General features: G+C 37.7%; 3 protein-coding genes and 1 pseudogene across 5 annotated transcripts; 3 read left to right on the top strand and 1 right to left on the bottom strand.

The window, feature by feature from the left end:
- Positions 1-2,651: 2,651 nt before the first annotated feature.
- Positions 2,652-5,354, top strand: LOC119992967 (protein indeterminate-domain 7-like). The gene is made up of 4 exons (XM_038839819.1): positions 2,652-2,857; positions 3,146-3,308; positions 3,403-3,802; positions 4,168-5,354. The coding sequence occupies exons 1-4, from the start codon at positions 2,840-2,842 to the stop codon at positions 5,123-5,125; spliced, it is 1,539 nt and encodes a 512-aa protein (XP_038695747.1). The 5' UTR covers positions 2,652-2,839; the 3' UTR covers positions 5,126-5,354.
- Positions 5,355-5,822: 468 nt separating this feature from the next.
- LOC119992808 lies at positions 5,823-14,266 on the top strand (annotated as a pseudogene).
- A 685-nt stretch (positions 14,267-14,951) lies between these two features.
- Positions 14,952-19,197, top strand: LOC119993590. Of its 3 annotated transcripts, none has more exons than XM_038840778.1 (7): positions 14,952-15,052; positions 15,178-15,296; positions 15,999-16,081; positions 17,062-17,183; positions 17,576-17,740; positions 17,961-18,054; positions 18,762-19,197. In XM_038840778.1, exons 1-7 carry the CDS (start codon positions 15,007-15,009, stop codon positions 19,009-19,011), a joined length of 879 nt encoding a protein of 292 aa, XP_038696706.1. In that variant the 5' UTR covers positions 14,952-15,006; the 3' UTR covers positions 19,012-19,197. The 3 variants fall into 3 exon arrangements, with proteins under 3 accessions (XP_038696706.1, XP_038696708.1, XP_038696707.1); XM_038840780.1 differs by having other exon boundaries at positions 18,027-18,054; XM_038840779.1 differs by having other exon boundaries at positions 17,588-17,740.
- Positions 19,196-23,121, bottom strand: LOC119993591 (translation machinery-associated protein 22-like). Its single transcript, XM_038840781.1, has 7 exons — positions 22,906-23,121; positions 22,572-22,670; positions 22,403-22,467; positions 20,527-20,608; positions 20,348-20,415; positions 20,158-20,241; positions 19,196-19,608 (listed from the first exon to the last, which is right to left on the bottom strand). The coding sequence occupies exons 1-7, from the start codon at positions 23,051-23,053 to the stop codon at positions 19,552-19,554; spliced, it is 603 nt and encodes a 200-aa protein (XP_038696709.1). The 5' UTR covers positions 23,054-23,121; the 3' UTR covers positions 19,196-19,551.
- Positions 23,122-23,996: the final 875 nt, after the last annotated feature.

Raw genomic sequence — 23,996 nt, forward strand, 5'->3', positions numbered from 1 at the left:
GTACCCAATATTCGATTCCAATTTCTGAACGATATTTAAAAAAAAAACTACCAACACACATGCCTATACACACAGATGTTGGATCAAAAAGGAGGATCATGATTATGGTGAATCTATAAATAGCTCCTAAACTTTACAAAATTTAAAAAAAGGGTAGGGTAACATTATGGGGGTGAATCTATAGTTCATTCACAATTCAAAAGGCAAACATAAAGGGTGAATCACAAAGGGGTTATATAGGTGTATATATATATGTGGGTGTTATTGCCACAATAATTATTTAGGCCCACTTTACAATAATTTTATGTAGAGAAAGAACACATTTTTCGAAGTCTAAAATCTAGGCATGATGTTGCTTTCAAATAAAAAAAAAATTAAATGAAGGAATGATGAGCTGGGGATCATAATGTTGATATAATGAAAGTAATGATAAATTAAGCATGCTAAGTCCTAATACAGACAAACTAAATAATAATACTTTTGCTTCCCTTCTCAAGACACAGTGAAGTGAAGTGAAGGAAGACACATCAACCCACTCAGCCCTGAGGACATGGACACACGTAGAGATGTTTTCATTTGTTTTTTTTTAACCGAGAACGATATCACACATAAGTTTATGTTTTGGATATATGATATGAGCTTAAATTATGTTCGTTAAATCCGCACTTAGAGAAGTTTATGTGGTTTTTTATTGGCTTCTTCCTACAGAAGTTTATGTGGTTTTTTATTGGCTTGTTCTTGTAGGAAGAAGCTGTTTTTTTTTTGCAATTCTGGGGTTGCTGTTCGGATGGGCCCAGGTGCCGTCCGGACAACAATAGCAACTATTCGGACAGTTCGCACCCCTTTTAGTTTTTAATAACAATGGCAAATCCTGATCAATCGAGACCTAGCTCGATCGATCGGATTTTGATGTCGGGACCAGTTGTATAAATTTGAAATTGTAAGGGTTTTTACCCTTATTCGCACGCACACTTTGAGAGCCACCTTTTGTGAGAGAAAACACTATTTGTGTGTGTGAGATAGCTCTAAAAGCTTGATTTTGTTGTATTGATGAATTCTCCACTTTGATTTCTCTTCTCCAACATGGTGCAAACAATCGATCTCTACCGTTAGTGGAGTAGATTTTCTGTCGAACCACGTAAATTTCGTCTCTTAACTTTTTACTTGATTTACTTGCTTATTTGGTGTTTGGGTACTTGATTGATCAACCTAATTGGTGCTATTGTGTGGATTATTGTTTGTTTAAGCATAACAATTTCTCACATGACGAGAAAGTAAGTTGCGCCAAAGCTCAACTTGTGACCACACAGCGTGATAAAAAGATTATTTTTTATATTTGTAGATAAACATGGAGGGGCAGGAGAGCAACTTTGTTATGCAGATATACACAGATTTCAGTATATACGTCAACATTATCATTTTCATGGAGAAAAAGGAGAGAATGAGTTATATGAATTCACGTGAAAAAGCCAGAAAACAAGGGGCATGAGAGGCACATAATTTAGGCTACAATGAAGAGCTGGCTTGCACAGTTTTGTGATACTGACGCCTGTGAGTCACCTTTTATCTTCTTGCACCATGCACTGGTGTCTGGAGTCGAACCGTGTAGATTCAAAAAGTCCCGAGTTCGATTCTCATTGGAAGCAATACTCTTGTGCTCACGCATTGAACTTCGATCCAACAAACCCTATCTTCAAGTAGGAAATTTCTACATACGTGAGCATGATAAACTGAGTTTATCTCCATATCGGATGTTCAACGTGTAAGATTGTATTGTTGTACTAAAACTCATATACCCACAAGCAAAGTACCAAATAGGTTGATTAAATCAAACACCTAACACTAGTAAAACAGAGAAATCAAAGCAAATAAGTAAAGAGACAAGATATTTACGTGATTCGGCATAAAGTCTCCGTCCACGAGCGGTAGAGGTTTCACTGGGTCATTCACTATAGATATAAGCCCCATATATAAACCTAAATCTTACTACACAGTCAACCTATAAAATTCTTTTCATACCAAGCTGTCCTTTTTGTTGTGCCTCCACATATCTTTTTGATTTTTGAGAATAATTCAAAGCATGATGAGATATATATATATATATATATAGGCAGTGTTGGCCGGGGACCAACCCTCTCTTCATTTTAATTACACTCCACTATCTAAATTATAAAGAGAGAAAAAAATGTCAGATTTGGCTTTTTAATTTAAATTAAAGTTTAGGGTTCCTCTCCAAATGGAACTAAAAATTCAAAGTAATTAATTAACCCATGATGTCTGCTGGAATAATTCAATCAATGAACCAATCATTCCTTCCAGTGTAATAAGTGCACATAGAGAGTAAAAAAAAAGAAAAAGAAAAGGGATTTTGCTTTTTTAATCAACTTATTATGGCATCTCTCTCTAATCTCTATGTTGATCGATCGGTTTTTAGTGCTTCAAAAAGCCTTTAATCTTTCTTTTTCTCACTTGGTTGCTTTTTATCTACTTTTGATGTCAAGTAAGGTCAATATATATTCCATTATTTGAGAAAAAGAAGCAAAATCAATAATTTAATTTACAAAATTTTCTAGGACTAGAGAGAAAAAAAACAAAGGAAAAGACAGAAAGTGCAAGTCAGTACAAAGCCTGGTTTATGATTTTTTTTGAAAGGGTGTGAGGCTGTGTGTTCAAAGGAATCATTTCTCGTTCACCTCTCTCTTTCACTTGGTTTTTTTTTTACTAAATTGTATACATACATATATACAACCCCACTTTTGTATCTAGCTAGCTTTTGTTGGATCTTCTTTGTTGGTATGAACTCATCACAAGCAAAGTTTGCCTTTGGGATCCATGAAGGATGATTGATGGCTTTAAGGTATATCATGGGGGTGCTAAAACCCACTTAAGAATTTGTATTATTACTTTCTTCTTTCTTTTGTTTCTAGTTCTTCTGTCTCTTTACCTCACTTATCGTCTAGGGTACTGATCATAAAATTGAACAAAAGTATGGATCTTTATGTCAAATTCTTGAGAACCCTGAATCAGCTTCATTATTAGTCTTATCATTTTTCCACTTTTACTACTTTTTTTTTCTAAATTAGGGTTTCTCCACTAAGATCCCTGTGAAAGATGCTAATATGTATGGTATCAATGAATCTTGCAGTTTGTGTCATCATCCCCAAGTTTTATGATGGATGAGAGTATGTCCAATTTGACTTCTGCATCTGGTGAAGTAAGTGCTTCTTCTGGTGCAAGAATTGAAATTGGTTCTGGGTATGCAGAGGCACCACCAGCAAAGAAGAAAAGAAGTTTACCAGGAAACCCAGGTCTCAAATATTCAAACCCAACTCTAATTTTCTCACTTTAATTGATTCAAAGTTTTTGTTTTTATTAACTTGAGCTGGGTTTTGATTGAACCAGACCCAGATTCAGAAGTGATAGCTTTATCTCCAAAGAGTCTCTTGGCAACAAACAGATATGTGTGTGAGATCTGTAACAAAGGGTTTCAGAGAGACCAGAACCTTCAGCTTCATAGAAGAGGACACAACTTGCCATGGAAGCTAAAGCAAAGATCAAACAAAGAGGTGATCAGCAAGAAAGTTTATGTGTGCCCAGAAACATCATGTGTGCACCATGACCCTTCAAGGGCTCTGGGAGACCTCACTGGGATCAAGAAACACTTTTGCAGAAAGCATGGTGAGAAGAAGTGGAAGTGTGAAAAGTGCTCAAAGAAATACGCTGTTCAATCAGATTGGAAAGCTCACTCCAAGATTTGTGGCACCAGAGAGTACAGATGTGATTGTGGCACCCTTTTCTCAAGGTAAGAAACTAAGATTCACAGTTCAATCCAATTCTGAGTTCAGATTTCTTTCATTCTCAGCCAATTTCATTTCATGTTCAATAGTTTAATTGTTAACAGAATGCCTTAGAACAGGAGAAGATCCATACATTCAATAGGATTAGACTCTTTCTTTGGATTCATATTCATCTCTTTTGACAAAACCCTCATCTGGGTATGTAACCAGCTGTCTTGATTAAACACTTAATTAATTTAATGGATTATTACTTGCATGCACTGTCTACTGTTAGACTGTTAGTTGGGGAAGAGAGAAAATACAAAAAGTTGTTGCATTTTGATTTGTTTTTATTGTGCTTTTATTTATATTATATTATATATGTTTTCAGGAGGGACAGTTTCATCACTCACAGAGCCTTCTGTGATGCTTTAGCAGAAGAGAGTGCAAGAGAAATCACAACCCAAATACAACAACCAGGCACATCAGGGTCCCAATTAATCAGTTTGCAACAACTAAACACCCATGGTGGTCATGTCCTCCAAGAACTTCCAGTCAAAAGAGAAGCAGAATACAACCTTCTTTTCAATCAAAAACCAGGTCATCATAACAATATCCCACCATGGTTAGCTGGAGAAGCTGCTGCTGCTGCCCCAAGCCCCTCACAGACTAGTCTTTCTTCACCATTGTTTTCATCAAACACTTTAGATATTCCCCAGCCATTTGGACACCAAGCAAACCCTAATCCTCCCCTCTCTCACTTTCAAACACCAACTACTTTCCCACCCATGTCTGCTACTGCATTGCTGCAAAAAGCAGCTCAAATGGGTGTGACCATGAGCAGCAGCAACAAACCCTCCCCATCACCTGAGCCAGCAGTCCATAGGCCCCACCAAGTTCACATGTCTGAAGCAAACGCTGGTACTACTACTGGTGGTCTGGGTTTGTCCTCATGTGAAAGTGGGTTTGTCCCAAATAAAGCTGCTGCCTCTGGTTTCATGGAACTAGCAACTGCAAACACTGCAGCCCCTTCTTCTTCGTTTCTCCATGATATGATGACTTCTTTGTCATCTGGGTTTGATGGGTCGCCATCTTTTGGTCAGGCTTTCATTGGAATGTTGAATCCAAAAAGACCAAAGAATACCCACTTTCAGGAAAGTAATACTACTACTACTCCTTCAAAATCAGCAGATCAATCTCAACTAAGCAGAAGTGATGATAGTTTGACGAGAGATTTCTTGGGTCTAAAAGCATTTTCTCACAGTGAGTTTCTCAATATGGTTAATCTCGATCACATAAACTCTTCCTCCACACGTGAACAACAGCAGAATCAGAACCAAACACCTTAGCATTAATTAGCTTCTTGTGGAAAAAAAAAACATTTTCTTTCTTCCTGATCCATTTCCCTTCATTTGTTCAGTTTGGAGCTAGCACTCCTTTTGTAGAGAGAGAGAGAGACAGTTTTTAATTTCTTACATTCTTAAGTTGTATGGATGCAAAGTTAAATAGTGCATGCTCTTCACTGTTCCTCGGGTTCTGAATATTGTCCTCATTTAGTTATATTAAATATTCAACACACTCTGATTGGGTTCAATAATTAAATCTGTGAATGGATGCATGTCTGTGTGTATATATATATATACACAAACAGTTCCTCCTCCTTTCACTTTATGTTCCATTATATCTTCATGGATTATGTTTAGGGGACAAAAGGGAAGTTCCACAATGTGATATGTTTTGTAAGATATATGAGTAAATGATCAGATAGTATGAATTGCACCAGACCAAACCTCACCCTTTCTACTGAGCATGTTTAAGAAAGAATGAGTATCTCACAAATTACAGTAATGAAAACACTTATGGAACTTGCGTTTAAGCGGTCTAAACTTACCATCTTAGTTTAAATTGGATTTGGGAGTGGAGACATGAGAGTGTGCGGTAGGATACCTGATTTCTAGCTAGTAATGTGATCAGGCTAATATGCTATGGCATGATTGATGCATGCTTGAAAAGAAGAATAAAAAAAGAAAAAGGATTCATTCAATCATGTACCGTTTGCATAGATCTGGATGTGCTACTTGTACCGGATCAGTAAAGGAGATGCTGTTTTTTAACACTTCAAAAGGGCTTGTATTTGGCTTCAATCCCGAGGAGGTTGAAGCTTTTAATTTGTATTAGTACCAGGATCCCTATCACCTCTCTCTCATAGCAATTGCAATAGTGTAATTTTATTGGGACCAATAAAATGTATTAAAAAATGTGTTTTGTTGATATGGTCGGATATTTTACTGATGTGGTTGGGTCGACAAAATGTAAATAGAGGTGAGGTTTAATATTGATTTTGGGTGTAGTTGTGAGTGTGTTGTAAGTGAGCTTATGTGTTGGAGCCAACATGGAGGCGTCCCATATACCTTTCCCCATGTTGTTCACAATAAAATTGTGACAACAATTGCCACCATTGGAGGCATTTTATTCCCATGCTCCGTCAAAAGACACAACAAAATGCATCCATGCACCCCCTTAAAATGGAGTCATTGTGGTTGCTCTCAGTATTCTTCCCCATAAGTCTTACAGATCCAGTCTGTTATCCTACCTATCCTAAATGATGATATGAACGCACACGATTTCATATGAATTACTATGTGAGACATGTTCATTCATCTCAATATTTGGCATAACTGGGCAAAAACATTCGGATACTTAGCATTTTCGAGTCTTCAGCCTCCCCTCTCTTTTAGTCTTTCTTTCTTGGCTTAACACCTCATAACTTATTATACAATTTTTTTTAATAGCTTTTAAGTGAGGGTTGAAAATCAATCCAAATGCTCTACCAAACGGATAGTAATTTTGCGACAATAAAAGACACGGATTGAAATGGGCTCCACTAAGCGTCTAAGCTCGGCCCATGACTTACAGGCTAAAAGATAGAATTAGGCCTCGGCTCGCTATGAGCGGGTCTAGTATGGGCTGGGCTTGATTACTATTTCCACATGAAACCGTATAATCCTAGGACTCCATATCTACAGGTATTCTACTGGGGATTTTCGTTTTCCCCCTTTTCTATTCCGTTCTTATCCTCTTTGAAAAACCAGAGACCCAAATTTTGATTATTACCGCGATTCCTATTTCTTTCTTTCAATGGCGTGCCTGAGTCTAATAGTCTATACCTGCCGTGAAGCCTCATCTAAATGGGCTCTAAATTTTGGGTTGCACTAATATTAGTATTTTTAGGCTACATTACTATTATTTTTTTAAAAAAAATTTGGAGACTTAGAGATTTGAGGGTCTTGGGCGTCGGCCCACCCTTGAGCCGCCACTACTCTCCTTGGTTAGATCTATTTGTAACTTTTAACATTGTCTTTTCTGTTTTTCTACTTGGAGATGGTATGCTTGTTGAAGAAGCTCTCGATCTGAATCCAACATATTTTTTCTTGAGGATCGAGTGAAACTCGTTTCACGACATGTAAAGTGTGTAACATTTTTTTTTATATAAAAATAAATACATGATGATTGACTCTAAAAAATCTTACTACATTTTTCTTATTTTTAAAAATTATTTTATACCTCCAAAATGAAGAAAATGATAGCACTTCTCTTTTCCAAGAAGAGCAACGTATCCCTATGATCTCTCTCGTACTCTCATTAGACTTCCAGCTTCTCCTTCTTCTAGGCAAAAATTCTTTTTTGTAGTTCTTGCAAACCAAAAACTTTTTTGTTCATAATTTTGTTAAAAAAAAAAAGGACAACCATAAGCTTTTGTAAAAAGGTTGTACTAGTTATAGAATATTAAATATAAGGTTAAGTTTTGATGCTTGTTTTAACCTTAGAGAAATTCGTGCCCTTTTCAATGTTTGACCTTTTTAAAATTAGTACTATATTTTTAAAATGTTTAAACCTTAAAAATTCATTAATAAAAATTTAGGTACATTATCATTAATCATTTAATTGTATTGTATAATGTGGATGCAAAGAACCAGACGATCCACATGTCATCTGCTGACTAAGCAGTAGAATAAGGGAGAAGACAGCTCTTCGTGGCCCGCCCAGGGACACTCTAACCCTCAAGTCAATGCTCCTCAAAGAGAATCAAAATGAAAGTGAAAAGTGAATAAGAAAACAATGAAGCGTACCTTGGCTCAACCCTTAGCCTCCTTTATATAAGGGGTTGACATAGTGAGGAGATAAATGCATTTGATATTATCTTCATGAAGTGTCATGGTAGGATCAAATCTCCCTGATATTAATCTCCTGAGTTTGAACGTCTTTGACTTTAGCTTGGGATTTGTTGGGATATACCTGGGAGGCTGAGACTTATCATCTATCACCTAATTATCCCTAGCACGATGCTTACTGAAGGCAATAATACGATTCTATTCCCACAATGCTTACTGAAGGCAATAATACGATTCTATTCCCAATGCCGAGTGACGTGTCATGTTGCCGTAGCATGTGCCATTTTATATTATATATTTTTTTATCATATATGACAATATGCTATACTCTCTTTTTTCGACACTCAAGCGAACAGAAGTCTTCCACCTGACGAAGGTAAATTAAATCAAAACTCAACGCGTTGTCACATATGTATTACTCCCCGTAAAAATCGAACTCAACACTTCCCGAGTTCATATGATTTGACGTCGAGAGATTCACCAGTTAATCTATCATGCAACTGGTTTCGTATATTTTAGTAGGACCTAATATGAGTTTATAATTGACTTGTATAAGTAAAATAGAGAATAAAGTTTCAAGAGAGAATGGTGAGAGAAGAGGTTCATGTGAACCGTTGGATTTGACCGGACGGCCCCTGAATCCTTCCGAATGGGTTCCCGTGCCTCTGCTAGACAGCCTATACCTCTGATTCTCTGAACTGCAATGTTTCTGTAAACAGCAAATCTTGAAATTCTACAATGAAAGTTGTTCGACCAGTAACATAAATATAGAGGGAACTGAGGGCAAAACTGACCTTTTGTTGCAGTACTCCTTGCGCAAGTTAGGAGTGGAGTAGGGGGCACAAGACACATGAAGGATCACAGACGCGACTCGCCTGCCTCTGGTTCCGGAGACATTAGTGTGATCTCGAACGCTCCAACCTTCTCCCTCCTTTACGCTTCAATTTTCTTCCCAATCCAACATTCCTCTCTCCGACTCCAGTCGCCTACATTTGAGAGAAGGGGAAGGGAGAAGGTTTTTGCCGTGACTTACGATTGGAAAGATCACAACTTTTTTTCTTTTTTTTTTCTGGGTGCTCGTGACAAGCCATGGTTGGATTCGCCTAATCATTCAGGTGAGGTTCATTATCTTTACTGCTCCATTCCGTATATTTATGGTTCTATTTTGTTCTCTCCTGCTAATGGTGACCATAAAAACATAGTTGATGATGAGCTTGATCGGAGTAGTATGGTTTTGTTATTTGATGGTGGAATTCATTCTTTTATATATTGTCGAATCGGAGATGGAGATTGGACTTTTGTTTGTCTCGGAATCTAGTGAAAGGGTAAGGGGTCGATAGAGTGTGGGGGAAGGTATTAGCACTTCGCAACACCCGTTTTAGAACAATTACTAATTTAATTGAAATGCTATTTGAACTTCATATCGATCCTACTTTTGGTTCTAACTTCTAAGACGTGGATATTTCAAAAATATATTTATTTTGAGGGTTTATTGAATGTCCCCTGTCTAGTTTCCATAATTTCTATAGATACATTTTGTCTTATCGGTTTTATATTATTTGCAAATCATGGGATTTACAATAAACCTTGATTAGATATTATATTGAGGTTTTGGGTATTTTGTCTGTCAAAATCAAATTTATTGATTTTACTTCTGAATTTTGGCTCCATTTCAGTCCCCTACTTCATCTACAAAATAGAGGAGGTACTGCATCATAGTTGTCCATAAGACTGAGTTTTGGGCAATGTATTTGATTGCTTGTAGCTGTGTTTTGCAACTATGCTTTATTGAATCTGTTCACTGCTCTAATGGGCAAGCTGGTATTTTTGCATTATTCTTTTTTCTTCTTCTTGCATTTGGAAGAATCTCCCCCACTTTCTTGGAAGTTTGAATGTTAATGAAATGAGGAGGAGGAGAAGTGAAGGTAAAAATTGGAAAGGCTAGGGGGAAGCCCCATTTGGGGAATCCGCTAGTTATGTGCATGTATGTGAGTGTGCATGTGAATAAAAGAAAAGTCATGAACAAATCCATGGGCCTAGTCGCATCCTGCTTCTCTGCCTTTGGCACCCAATATAAATAGGATAAGTTTTCATACATATGCTTGCTCCCTTAGTTTTCATACATACGCTTGTTCCCTTTTTTTTATCCACACTATCGCGTAGGCAGCACATGGACATGTTTATAGCAGACGAGTTTTGAAGCTGGCTTAGTAGTTGTTGTTTGGAGATTATGCAATTCACATTTTGTTATTTCTGTAACTCCTATTATTTTAGGAAAAAATTATTTATATATTCTTAAAGGAATTATTGTGTTAAAAAGTTTGTTTTCCCTGCTTACACTCTTCTAATTCAAGCCCTTACATTATGTTACCCCAGGTCTCAAGGCATCAACCAGAGCCGAGGCAATTTAAAAGTTTGCTTGTCAACTCTTTTTCTCCTGTTGGCAAGTTTGGACTTCAAGGTATGAATTTTATGCTGTTTCTTTATGACGACTGTGGGGTTGCATTTCACTTTGTTTTTCTTTGCCTCTTGCATTTGTCTTTTGTGTGTGTGTGTGGTTATTTGTTTTCTTCTCGACAAGTATTAGTAGTGCAGCAATATTTTCTTCTTGTTTAGCGGTGTGATTATACATTCTTTACTTTTGTGCAGGGAATGGGCTTCTAAATGCCCAGCGGAGGTTCCAGTCAAGCTATGTTGGCAGTTTAGGTAGCAGGGTGCATGATGCAGATAAAGCTAGCGAAGTTGCCCATCTTAAAGAACTTAACCATGAAAATGACCCAGAAGAGGTGATACGACTATTTTTAAGACAGAAATCACTGCATTCAAACCCTTCAGCACTTTCTGAATATGTCAAAGCCTTGGTAAGGGTGAACAGGCTAGACGACAGTGCGTTGCTGAAGACCTTACAGGGAGGTGATTATTTTGTTTCTCTTAGCTGTTATTATTGTTGCCTACTATGTAGTGAGTTGTTCTTTGTTTTCTTGTAATGCTGGTCAGGTAACATTGGTCTATTTTTTCAAAGCCAATTAACAAAGATTATTTTTTGTTACTAAAAGAAAGGCCCTTTACCAAATCGGTTTTTAGTTAATAATAAGATATGTGCTACTGTTTATGATTGGTCTTCTGAAATAAGAATTCTTATGGTGCTTATCAGGGTGAAGTTACATTTTTTGTCCACGTCAATTGTGTTTGCCTTTTCCTTTTACTTGTAGGCCTAAATGTGTTGTGCATGAGATGCCATCATGCCAATCTTATGCTTGTTGAAAATGCTTTTTTTTTCGGCTTAGACTGTCCTGTATTATATTTCCTTCCTAGTCCCTTTGTGCATATTGGATTGCTGTGTCATGCTGCATATTAGGCCAGGAAAAAATGACAGAGCAATGCGTGCGCTTATTTGACTAGAGTTGATTTTTGTTTAATTTTCATAGGTATTGCCAACGTTGCAACCAATGAAGAAAGTGTAGGAGGCCTTCCCGCTTTTAGGATAGTGGGGAAATCCGAGAAGGGTGGGATTCTTGGAACTGCTGATGCCCCAATTCAGATGGAAGTCATTTTATAAAGCAGCTGTGGCGTACAGTTCGCTCTATAGCAGTGACATTTCTATTGATATCTGGTATAGGAGCACTTATTGAGGATAGAGGGATTGGTAAAGGTATCACGAGACTTATATGCTCGTGTGTTTTGCAGTTCAAATGCATTGGTATGTTGATGTTGGTTCCTCTTTTCAGGACTTGGTTTGAATGAAGATGTGCAACCTAGCATGAAATCCAATACAAAATTTAGTGATGTTAAGGGTGTTGATGAAGCAAAGGCTGAGTTGGAAGAAATTGTCCACTATCTCCGAGATCCTAAGGTAATTGCATCTATCTGTGTGCATGCATGTGTTATGTTACAAATTATGATCTCTGAGATATTTGACTATTGTTTGGTGCAAAACCTACATGCACATGCATAGTCAATGTAGGAAGTTGGATGCTGTTCTCAAAATAGATATTAAAAACATTCAGCTTCTCAGAGTTATTATTTGAGTGCAATTTTTTTAGTTGACTCTGTTAAATTTGATCTATTTTAGCATATCGTGAAATTCCATATGCAAATTTATTTGAAATCTTGAAAGGATTGAATAACGCAATTCTGTATGCACTATCCTTTGCTTGACTTATGCTTTATGACTTCTGTTTTGATACTTATATTTTAATGAGGTTAGCCTTGCGATGTGAACTTTTATTTTGCATACTTATTCAGATGTCTGTTGCTAAATTAGTGTACCTGAACTGTACACATACCCGTCTGGCTCTTATAATTGGTCATTGACATTAAATTTTATTGGTTATTATTGCTATTGAAACAAACGAATTGGATGTCATCTATTCTTCTTTGACCTGATGTTGTCTTTTCTTCACCTTATTCAAGACTTTGAGTAAACTTTTCCTCTCTTGGATTGATTGTTATGTTTTTCCTTGCTACAGCGGTTCACTTGTCTGGGTGGCAAGCTCCCAAAAGGTGTCTTGCTTGTAGGCCCACCTGGCACTGGGAAGACTATGTTAGCCAGAGCTATCGCTGGAGAGGCCGGGGTTCCTTTCTTCTCGTGCAGTGGCAGTGAGTTTGAGGAGATGTTTGTTGGAGTTGGAGCCCGGCGGGTGAGACATCTTTTCTCTGCTGCAAAGAAGCAATCACCTTGCATAATATTTATTGATGAGATAGATGCCATAGGAGGAAAACGTAATCCCATGGACCAGCGGTTCATGAAGTTGACGTTGAACCAGTTACTTGTGGAACTGGATGGATTTAAGCCGAATGATGGCATCATTGTCGTAGCTGCTACAAATTTTCCACAATCATTGGACAGAGCACTGGTGAGACCTGGACGATTTGACCGCCACATTGTTGTTCCTAATCCTGACGTAGAAGGGCGGAGGCAGATTCTGGAATCCCATATGTCAAAGGTATGACTTCCTTCCCTGCTGGATAGATTTTGGTGTCTTTTGAAAATTCAACGTTAAGCTGGCAATATGCGCTGGTTGGGTCTTGGGTCATCCCAGACTGGCCTCACTGATTTAATTTAATGTGATTTATTTTACTTGTGTCAATGTGCTTAGTCTACAGGCATGAATGTTCTTATCGCTACGATTACAGGTATTGAAGGCGGATAATGTTGATTTGATGATCATTGCCAGAGTTACTCCTGGGTTCTCAGGTGCTGATCTTGCGAATCTAGTTAACATAGGCGCTCTGAAGGCTGCAATGGATGGTGCTAAAGCAGTAACAATGGCTCATCTAGAGTACTCAAGGGACAAGATCATAATGGGAAGTGAACGAAAGTCTGCTGTCATCTCAGAACAGTCGCGCAGGCTCACAGCTTTCCATGAGGGTGGTCATGCTCTTGTGGCTATCCACACTGATGGGGCGCTCCCAGTTCACAAAGCAACAATAGTTCCCAGAGGAATGTCCCTCGGCATGGTTGCTCAACTGCCTGACAAGGACCAGACAAGTATGTCTCGGAAGCAAATGCTTGCCCGGCTTGATGTTTGCATGGGGGGTTGGGTTGCTGAAGAGCTCATCTTCGGTGAGAATGAAGTTACGTCAGGTCCGCGTTCTGATCTCCAGCAGGCCACTAATCTTGCGAGAGCCATGGTTACCAAGTTTGGCATGAGTGGTGAAATTGGGCTTGTCACCCACGACTATAATGACGATGGAAGGAGCATGAGCTCCGAGACTAGGCGACTTATCGAGAAAGAGGTGCAACGTTTGCTAGACAGGGCATACAATAATGCAAAAACCATTCTTACCACGCATAGCAAGGAGCTTCATGCACTTGCTAATGCTTTGCTAGAGCATGAAACACTCAGTGGAAGTCAGATCAAGGATCTACTTGCCCAAATTAACTCACAGCAACCACAGCATCAACAGGTAGTAGTTTCAGCTCAGAGCGGTTCACAGTTGAACCCGGTGCCTCCCTCAACTGCTAATCAAGCTGGTGCAACAGTAGCTGCTGCAGCCAAATCCACAGGCATTGCTCCTGTTGGGTCCTAGCGTGAATAAGGTTGGTGACACCTCTTGATTAAGTGGTAGGTTTAACTCCTATTTGCTTGTAGTTTGTTGATCTAGGAAGCCTATCCTATCTTTCTAAACGGATTGTAATTAACTGCTGCCAGTAAACAATGAGTTCTAAATTGGCCAAAAACACTCTCCGTGAATTACATGACAGCAGTGGAACCGTGCAGGGTGTTGATGATACAGGCGATGGGGAATGACGGAGATTCGAACTCGAGACCTTTATGAGATACCACACACACATGAGTATTATCTGAGCTACTCGTGGTTCTCGCAAGGTATTGATGTTATTTTTAGCGAATTGGTGTTAAGTCTCACATCGGTAAGATGTGGGAACAACTCGTTTATAAGGACCAAGTCAACCCTTAATCACTATTCAAGGCTCATGTTACAACGTTGGGCTTAATCCACTTGTTTGGGCCTAAGGAGAAATAAAACCGTGTAGGTTCGATGTATTCACGAAAATCGAACAATCCAAAACGAACAATATTGTTGATGTGTATGGGGTTGTGGATTTACAATAACTGGAAAATTTTCGTTTTTTTCCTTGGTCCAACCTGTCAAGTTTGCTCCTCCTTTTTCCATTGTAATGTATGTTTTGTTACCATGGTCAGCTCGAAACCCAAATTGAGGCCGAAGGACTCTAAACACGTTGATTATTGAATGGGGAAGCCCATTAGGAACATGTAGGCCCATTAGACCATACTTGTCTGGATCCCGTTTGTTGGGCTTAAATGACCTTCTTCAGTTTTGAGGCCTATGTTGGGCCCAAAAATTGGCCGAATGGGCTAATTCGGGCAAGAAGGTCTGCATTCAGAGATCAAGAAGGGTTTCGTATTGCTATTGGCCATAATCCTCCGGCCCAAGGTGTTGGGCTTGCTCAGCCCATTATTTATGTTTCCTGATGCAATTTGCCGGATAAGTATTGAAGGGGACTTTGTCTCTATTACCCGTTGACAGGTCCGTTGCCGTTGTATCTCCTCTTGGCGCGTCTCAAAATCACGATGACTTCTCTGAATCGCTCGCGTGAAGAACGAGTTCTGCAACCTGGTAATTGATTTCGTGTTCCTACCCAGTTTCTTTATTTCATTTTATTTCCCAAGAAAATTCGATCAAAATATGCTGAGCTATATTTTTGTAATAGCTTTGAAAATTGGTGCTTGTTTAATTTGCAGTGATTCAGGTGCGGAAAGTGATTATACGGAATGACCATGGGGAGAATCTTGTGGGAATTCTACATGAAACTGGTTCTAAGGAGCTTGTCATAGTGTGCCATGGATTGGAGTCTTCCAAGGTGATCGATCACTGCAATTTGTAGTTTATATCATCGAATGCTCTGATGAATTTTATTTTTTTTTTACAAGAATTGGACGATTATAGCTTTCTTCATGATTAATCGTTCCATGCATGTTTCTAGGGAGAAATTTTTATTGCTAGAAAAAAAAATAGGGTTCTTACTTAATATGCAAAGTCTTTTTGTGATAAGCATATAGAACTCAGTCATTTGGCTCGGGAAAAGTTCATTGTTCTCTCTGGCACCAATTTCGCATTTGGCGTCGTGCAGGTAGTGTTGTATCTAATTCATCAATATCTATGCGTGAGCACAAATTTCAGATCCCTCTTAGCGAATGCAAAACACCCTCAAACATTATTGTAAATCATTGATGTTGCAATCTCTTAGTTTGGGGAATATTATAAGGCAGATTTTATTTTAGAGAATAATGTGTACAAGTGTGAAACTATTTCTGGATGTTGCAATCTCTTAGTTTGGGGAATATTATAAGGCAGATTTTATTTTAGAGAATAATGTGTACAAGTGTGAAACTATTTCTGCTATTATGGGCATAACTCATCCTCGATGCTACTTATTTGAGGTGTATAACTTTTTCAGGTGGTTAGTCCGCTCTCATAAATGTCCATTCTATATGTCTTAGTCCATGATTTTTATTCTTTTTCTTGGGTGTTGTCACATTAGTTTCATTTTTTGGATCTCTAGGATCGCATCCCAATGGTGACTCTTGCCACTGTTTTGGCAAAAGAAGGGGTCAGTGCTTATCGTTTCGACTTTGCTGGAAATGGGTAAGCTGTACATAATTAAGACTTAAAGAGTGTGGAAACATAGATAATATGTCATGGACCATTTCCATGACATTTTCCTCCTTTATGGTGTTAAATTTGTGTTAGATGCTTGCCTTCACTGCAAGTAATCATATCACTCTGTGGCAATAAACTCAGTGAGCATACAGATTCAAATATAAGTAAGCCTACAAGTGGTGTCTGGACTAGAATGCCTTTAATTTAGAGAAAAAACAGATTCGCGCTCGTCCTCTCTCACAGATTTTTCCCAAAGGTCTGATTCAAATAAACTGAGAAGGGCTGCTTCCTACGTATCGTAGGAATCACAGAAATGATTACCGTATTTGTGGAAATCAATGTCCCTAAAACTTATTGTTCTCACTAGATTTGTTGTCTGTAATCTTATCAACATTTGCATCTTCCAGTGCTGGAGTAAGAAGCACTCTTTCAAGAGTAATATGTGTTTCTGTGTGTGTCTTTTGCCCCTTGGATGCTAGCTTCTTCTTTTTTTCCATAGGCAAGCATATAGGGGTAAGGGGGAACTTGAACCTATGATCTCTCTTGGTCGTGGAGATGGGATTCAACACTGAAGCAAGTGGCGATCCCCTTCCTTGGATGGCTGTTATATCCGAGTGTATTCATAAAAAGGCTGAAGGAGAATTTCTGCTTATGGCTGCCCATTGGGCATGATTTAAAACAGGTTTATCTTATGTTGGAATTTATTATAAATGTTTGCTGAATCTATTAAGGCAGAAGTAACTCCGCTTGGTGATCCAGGCAGTCCTAAGCCCAAATAAAGGAGGAAGGTTATGGTAGGTTGGTGTAAAACTTTACCAAACTTTATGAACACGATAAAGGCAGAAGTTTTTACTGAATTTTGACTCCCCTCAAATGCAATTACTGTTTTATTGTAGGAATTTCTCATTAAGTTTATCAGTTGCCTTGATTCATAGATAAGATAGTGTCTAGCCTCTGCCTTCCAGGGAAAGCGAAGGCTCATTTCAGTATGGCAACTACCGAAGGGAAGCTGATGATTTACGTGCTATCATCCAACATTTTCGTGGGGATGGATACGTGATATCTGCAATTATTGGGCACAGTAAAGGTCCGTTTGTAAATAGTCCTTGCTTATCATAGTCATTTAACTAACAAAATAAGAAAGATATGAGGGAGTTAAGTGTGGGAGGGAAAGAAGGTTCTATATGGAACCATACTGGAAGGAAGGTTCTTGAATAACACAAGTAGGACTGATTTTATGAGTTAATATGGACTTGTTTCTTTGAGGTGCGGGCATGGATTGGAAATGAATTCTTACCTGACTGGGTGTGAAGGTAGGGATCAGGGTCTATTTTATGAGACCGGTGCCATGGCTAGATTGTGATCTAATTTTAACATGACCCTTATCATATTTTGGCTGGTTCTTAATTTCTGCTAAAATTATTGATTGCTGAGATTTTAGCTTCAAAGTTCTCTGCTACTGAGACGGTTTTCTTGTAGGAGGGAATGCAGTGCTCTTGTATGCCTCCAAGTATAATGATGTCCGAACAGTAGTCAATATATCTGGTCGGTTTAATCTGGAGAGAGGAATTGAAGGGCGTCTCGGAAAAGATTTTTTAGAAAGAATCAAACGTGATGGATTCATTGATGTTAAGAATAGAAAGGGTAAGGTATCATGTAGGATTGGTCTTGTTTTCTGTCCGTGGACGTCATTAAGTTCTGCTTCATATGGTTACATGATTGATTGTGTAATATTGTCTTCATCTCTGTTGCGGTTAGTTTATTGAATTGAATGATTACTACTTTCTTTTCACAAACTTAGCAAGTACAAGGTTGTTTTCATTTTAAATTGACCAAGAAAGTGCCTTTCTTTACCTTTGTTTAGGGAAGTTTAAGTATCGCGTAACTGAAGAAAGTTTGACTGATCGTCTAACTACTGATACTCCTGCAGCTTGTGCATTGATTCGTCAAGACTGCAGGTTCGTAATTAATTTCATTTGCAATGTCTCTGATGCTGAACAATCGTTATACATTTTTTTACTTACATGTTATACGTCTATATATATTTCTCATCTCTCTTAGAATGAGTGTGATTATTCACGATATTATTGGCATTTCTATTAAACTCGAACAAGTCAAGTCGCTAAGATCCTTGGCAATATTTGAAAACTTCATAATTTCCAGAATTTTGAAGAATTTGGTCTGGCCCTCAAAACTTTGTTTACCTTTAAACAAGTCCCCGCTTATCTTCAGGTTTATCATCTGACTTATGCATAGCAACAAATAACCTGGAAAATATGATTTTTGCTTAAAAAATGAGAGACAAGGATTTCACACCTTGCAGTCTCATGGTTAGCTAACACAGTGCATATACTTCCACCCAGCAGCAACATGATAAGACTCAAAATTTTCTTCGATTTCCAAGAGTTTTCTGAATTGAACTAATCATTCTCAAGGTCATAAAGTGTGTTCTTGCCTCGGACATCCTTCACTGGGTGTGATGTGCTGAATTAACAGGTTTCTGTCCGGTGAAATTACTGATTGTTAAAAGGCACCACCATTCCCTGATGTACAGGTGTTCCCCTTTGGCTTGAAAAAGTGGATAGATATTTGCCTTGGATGTTGCTTAATCTTTTGGTTATATTTTGTGGCACAAAGTTTTGACACAATGTGGCATTGATTACAGGGTCCTGACAGTTCATGGATCGATGGATAGAATTGTTCCAATGGAAGATGCTTTCGAGTTCGACAGGATCATAAGCAATCACAAATTACATATTGTGGAAGGGGCTGATCATGAATACACTTCACATCAAGATCAGTTGGCTGAGATTGTACTTGATTTCCTAAGGTTAGATATTCCTCCAGCGGGTGGAGCAGATGAGCATTCATTGTTCTACTCTAGAAAAGATGGCTCAGTTCGTTCCCGATTGTGATGGTTTTGTAGATTATGCAAGAACTGAGAGACATCCACATAAACAGGCTATATTTTCTGGAAAAAGTTATTTTTTTGGCAGATTGCATGATCATGGATTCATAACTTGTCATTCAAGGCAAGGATATAATAAAACGTATTCTTTGTTATGAGAGCACAAATTTGTTTTTTGTGGCAAATTTTGGGAGCTGAACTTTCTTAAAACTACAAGGCCAGAGTAATTTGTTTGAAACATACATTTGCCAACTTTGGCAAACCAAAATATGGTAACATCACCATCTGTTGTGTAGAAGTTTATAGGCCGGGGTCTCTCTATATTATGGTAAAAGACAATGAGCGTTACGGCAAAGGAAGATGCTCAAAGAGTAGGTTATAAAATTTACAGCACCCTTCTTTGCCCCAAAGACATAGCAGATTTATGGATTATCGGCCAAAAAGCAGAGCAGAACTGGATGCTCCATTCTGTCAAATCGGAACTGGTTCATCAAAAACCCGTAGTAAGTTTACACACCAGCATCAATTCCATTCGGAAAACAAGGCATCACCCTGCTGGAACCTTTTTCCTGTCTTCAATGAAGTAAATGGCAGTTTCCGGTACCTGGAATTTTTAATTGAACGGATAAAATTCAGAATTTAGAAAATGGAAGAAATTTGATAAGTCCATACATGGTAATTAATTTTCTAAAGAAAGAAACCAAAATTTTCATTCTGATACATATTTACACAAAAACTTGTGTAGATAATTCAAAGGCTTTTTCACAACAATTTACACCACATAAAACTAACCAAAACCTGGTTCCTTATCCCACTTCTGGTCTATCGGATTCTTTCAACAGTAAAAGTATACTGATTAATGGAAAAATAACCCTTGTGCATATGGCTATGGTCAGGGTCGGGGACATGCATCATGTATGCAGCCTTACCCCACATAATATGTGGAGAGGATGTTCCAAGAATTGAACTTGCGATCTCTAGGTTGCACCCCTACAATTCTACCACTTTGCTACATGCTTGCTTGTACTGCTTAAACGGAAGTCATTCCAAATTTTATTGTCCTCTGGGCAATGAATGAGAAGACCAAAGAATATAGAAAATGCAGCATTGATGCGTATGATAACAAAACCAAGGAAGAGGAAGATTCAATTACTTCAGGCCAGGTCTCAGTTATAAATTCCACAACATCATAGGCTATGTCCCCTTGAACATCAATTTGATCCTTCTCAGTTGGCCCCTAAAAGGAAATCAGTGATTCAAAAGTTGTAAGAAGAAGAAGAACAATATAGAGGAATAGAAAATTTCAACTATACATTTAAGTAATGATAAAAAAAATTATTCACCTTAACAACTGATGCTCCAGTAGCAAACTTTTTCCCAAGCTTTTTTGAAGCATCGGTAAGTTTGATACCTAAACAACATATCATCCGTAAAATTATGTTAAAACTTCAATAGCTACATACAGCATTAAGAATTACAAAAATATAGGAGTAGAACTCAATCATATCAGCGTGTAGCTCACCGAATAATTCCAAGCCCTTCACAACAGTAATGCATTTACGCCTGTTGCGTACGACCTTTTCAATAACAACTTCTAGTTTCTCCTGTGAAAGAAATCCAAAAGAAGAATGTAACCACATAAGTATCATCACATCATTATTTTCTACCAAGCATTGAAACACACACACAACAAAAAGCTCTTGAGATTTAGAAGGCTGAAGGCCAATGAGCAATAATTTCAGCCAACAATAAACATAAACCTATTCCAGATTGCCCACAATGCTGGCAGCTTCTGGCACGTCTGCGAACACCTCATGTTCACATCATAACCCCTGAATCCTAATTAGCTTGATCATATTAATCCTTCTATGTCAAAATCCTCCCAGAACACTTCATAAAGAGAGGGGAGCATAGTGAAGGCAGTTGAAGTAACATTGGGCAGTGCAATTACCACATTTCCATGGCATTATAGATCTCAAAATATGACAATGATCACTTCAGAAAGTCAATCACTGCCGAACCATTTACGGTTCCAAGAGGGAGAAAAATTATGCAAGCATGAAATATACGGAACAAAATTTTACTTGAGGTACAGAGGCATATAGGCATATGCTCCCGAAGCTAGGGTGTAACATCAATTCATTTTAGAAATTAAAGGACATGAAGGAACAGTTTTACTCAGTGGAGTACCATGTGAAGAGGACGAGCTTATTTCAATTCAGATATGAGAATCACTAAAATATACCGTACTCTGCAAACTTAAAACTTTTTTGCTTTCTTAAATTGCCTTAGCTCATCACTAACTCAATTGATCTTTTCCTGAGGACATACACCAATGCATGTTCATTTACATTAAGCACACTAAAAAAAATATCTGAACACCACACAGCACACTTCAAGGGGTTATATGGAAAGAAAAAGTGACTTTCCATGAACTAGCTGTATCAATAACACAAAACTGAACTCCACTCAATTCAGCACGAGAGAGTGCCATTTGGATACAATGACAAATTTCCTAAGATCCAGTATTTTCTAGCTCACTACAGCTTCTACAGAATTTTAAATAGTCCTAGAGCAATGCACTCCTTACTAAGTAACAAACTTCTGAGGTCTAATGGTGTGGTACCATTATGGTGGTAACCATGGATTAAGGCCACATTCATCAAATATTCAATAATTTATCTTATAAAAACACCAATGAGACAAGCGAACATGTGGTCTAGTGGTAGAGTTGCAGGGGTGCAACCAAGAGATAACAGGTTCAATTCTAGGAAATAATCTCTCCACATATTATGTGGAGTTAAGATCTACGTACATCTTGCTTGTCCCAGACCTGTCTAATGTGGTATCCTTGTGCACGGGTGTTGTTTACTTTTTCTATATAAAAACACCAATCAGCCATGATAAACACAGCTGCAGAATTGTAATCCTAGAAATCAAAATCTTCAAAAAGACTACCAATTTGACACATTTTACGCACTTGTTCAACTTTACAGTAAAGATGAAGCATGGTTCCTAATTATTTCGAAAATACAAAATATGACTTAAAATATACAATCACCAAGTGATTCCAGGTCAGCCAAAATGTTGATTCCCAGAGTCCAACCAGAATCAGCCCTATAACCTTTTGGATCCATATTGGACCAAAGGATGCTCCTCACCATGGAACTGTCGCAGTTTCATAGTAACGCAGTATAAGGGTAAAAAATTAAGGAACAATTTGATGTCGTTTTCAATATAATCCTGATTCTAAACAAGCAAGATGAAAAATATTTGGCACAAAGACAAAGGCTAAATGCTTTGATAATGATGATTATATAGAGTGAACTCATTCATCTGAACCTAGCTACAAGTGATAATCAGCTAAGATTACAAGAACCAAACAGAAGAACTCTTACTTTTTTCTTTATTTTTCCACCAGGAAGACGCTTCACTTCCTCTTTCTTAGATGATGAGGTTTCCCCTGAAAATATAAAAATATGAAAATTTTAACTTTTCTAAGACATTGCCATTTTTACTGATAAATTTAAAGACTTTCGTCTCAACATAAGTATACATATAGTTTACCTGGCTGAGAAGGCTGAGCTGCTTCATCAGCACCCCCTGCAGAGATTCCAACTGATTGGAGCCGTTCAGAAACCTTTTCAGCCTCTTTTTCATTAGCCTCTGTGTGAATCATAAATCACCCAATGTAGATTACAGCATATATTATTGTATTCACAGGACAAATAGAAAAACTTCCAAGCACAGCAAAACTACAACCCCAATCCCCAAATCGATCTTATTACAGCTGAATGTCAATCCCGATCCGAGTCCAATTTTTTGTGTAAAACCCCAAAATCATGTGGAAGATTTGGGGTTAAGGATCACATAGAATTAGGTCCAAAAAAAAAGCTAGTACCTTGAAGTAGATTCGGGTAGATTTCGGGGGCGTTCTTGATGAGCCAAGGCTTGCACTTTTCGAAATCAGGGCCAAACTCACAGTATTCTGCGGGAAGAGAACATACGGCGCAGTACAGTAGCCGCACCGGTTGGGGTTTGTCCGCCATTGAAGCTTTCTAGAGTGGGCGTTTATGGCTTAAACTCCAAGCATGTTGGTTTTCGTAGAATCCATTCTGCTTTTACGAAACCCGAGGAATTGAGATTATGGGTCGGGTCCTCTTCTTAGGGGTCTTTATTTTGGGCTTGCGGGTAAGAGACTAAAAGAGTAAAAGGTCCATGATTCTGGGCTAGGTGAATTGGGCCTTAAACTTGGCCCAAATCCAGTTAATCCAAAAGTTCAAACTTAAACTGTACTATTGGCCTATTGGCCCACAAAATAAGGCACTATTGGCCTACTGAGGGTACCACATATATATATAATATATTTATTATAATGTATCGTGATGTAATATTATTATCAATCAATATCAATATTTTAAAAAAAATTAATAAATCGATTTCAATACTTCGATCAATCAACATCAATCATCAATCAATCAATATCAATACCAATAAATCAATACTACACAACAGTATTGCTATTTTCACCCATCTAATTTGCTTCTTTCACCCCATCAAATCAAATATATAATCATGTCACATTATTATTTTGTGTCATAATATGACCATTAAAAGATTCTATTTTATTTTTATTTTTTTTATTTTCGTTACTGTCAACATATATATACACATATATACATATATATGTAATTCCATTTAATTAAGATTTTTATTTTATTTTTATTACCACAAACATAAAAATGTTTCAATGTACACATAAATTTTTATTTTTATTTTCATTTCATTCTTTAATTTAATTTTTATTTTTATTACTGCAAACAATTTTTATGCTTCAATAATATTTTTTATACATATATACATTTTGATGCACTCACTGATTTTCATTTGTTTCACTTATAGGCTGGCTTTCTTTGCCAAATATTCAACTAAAATACAGACAAATAACATTTAAATACTCAAACAAACTATGTAAATTACAACAACGTGATT

Source organism: Tripterygium wilfordii, chromosome 23, assembly GCF_013401445.1.
Source record: "Tripterygium wilfordii isolate XIE 37 chromosome 23, ASM1340144v1, whole genome shotgun sequence".
NCBI lineage: Eukaryota > Viridiplantae > Streptophyta > Magnoliopsida > Celastrales > Celastraceae > Tripterygium > Tripterygium wilfordii.

What these genes read in the sequence shown, in the direction of transcription:
- LOC119992967 (XM_038839819.1), top strand. An exon ending in AAGTTTACCAGGAAACCCAG is followed by an intron (nt 3,309 to 3,402) that starts GTCTCAAATATT and finishes TGATTGAACCAG; the next exon opens with ACCCAGATTCAGAAGTGATA. An exon ending in TGTGGCACCCTTTTCTCAAG is followed by an intron (nt 3,803 to 4,167) that starts GTAAGAAACTAA and finishes ATATGTTTTCAG; the next exon opens with GAGGGACAGTTTCATCACTC.
- LOC119993591 (XM_038840781.1), bottom strand. Translation starts at nt 23,053, where the DNA reads ATGGCGGACAAACCCCAACCGGTGCGGCTACTGTACTGCGCCGTATGT. An exon ending in GAAGGGCTTGGAATTATTCG is followed by an intron (nt 20,416 to 20,526) that starts GTGAGCTACACG and finishes TATGTTGTTTAG; the next exon opens with GTATCAAACTTACCGATGCT. An exon ending in CTGGAGCATCAGTTGTTAAG is followed by an intron (nt 20,242 to 20,347) that starts GTGAATAATTTT and finishes ATTTCCTTTTAG; the next exon opens with GGGCCAACTGAGAAGGATCA.
- LOC119993590 (XM_038840778.1), top strand. Translation starts at nt 15,007, where the DNA reads ATGACTTCTCTGAATCGCTCGCGTGAAGAACGAGTTCTGCAACCTG. An exon ending in TTCGACTTTGCTGGAAATGG is followed by an intron (nt 16,082 to 17,061) that starts GTAAGCTGTACA and finishes TCTGCCTTCCAG; the next exon opens with GGAAAGCGAAGGCTCATTTC. An exon ending in AATTATTGGGCACAGTAAAG is followed by an intron (nt 17,184 to 17,575) that starts GTCCGTTTGTAA and finishes GTTTTCTTGTAG; the next exon opens with GAGGGAATGCAGTGCTCTTG.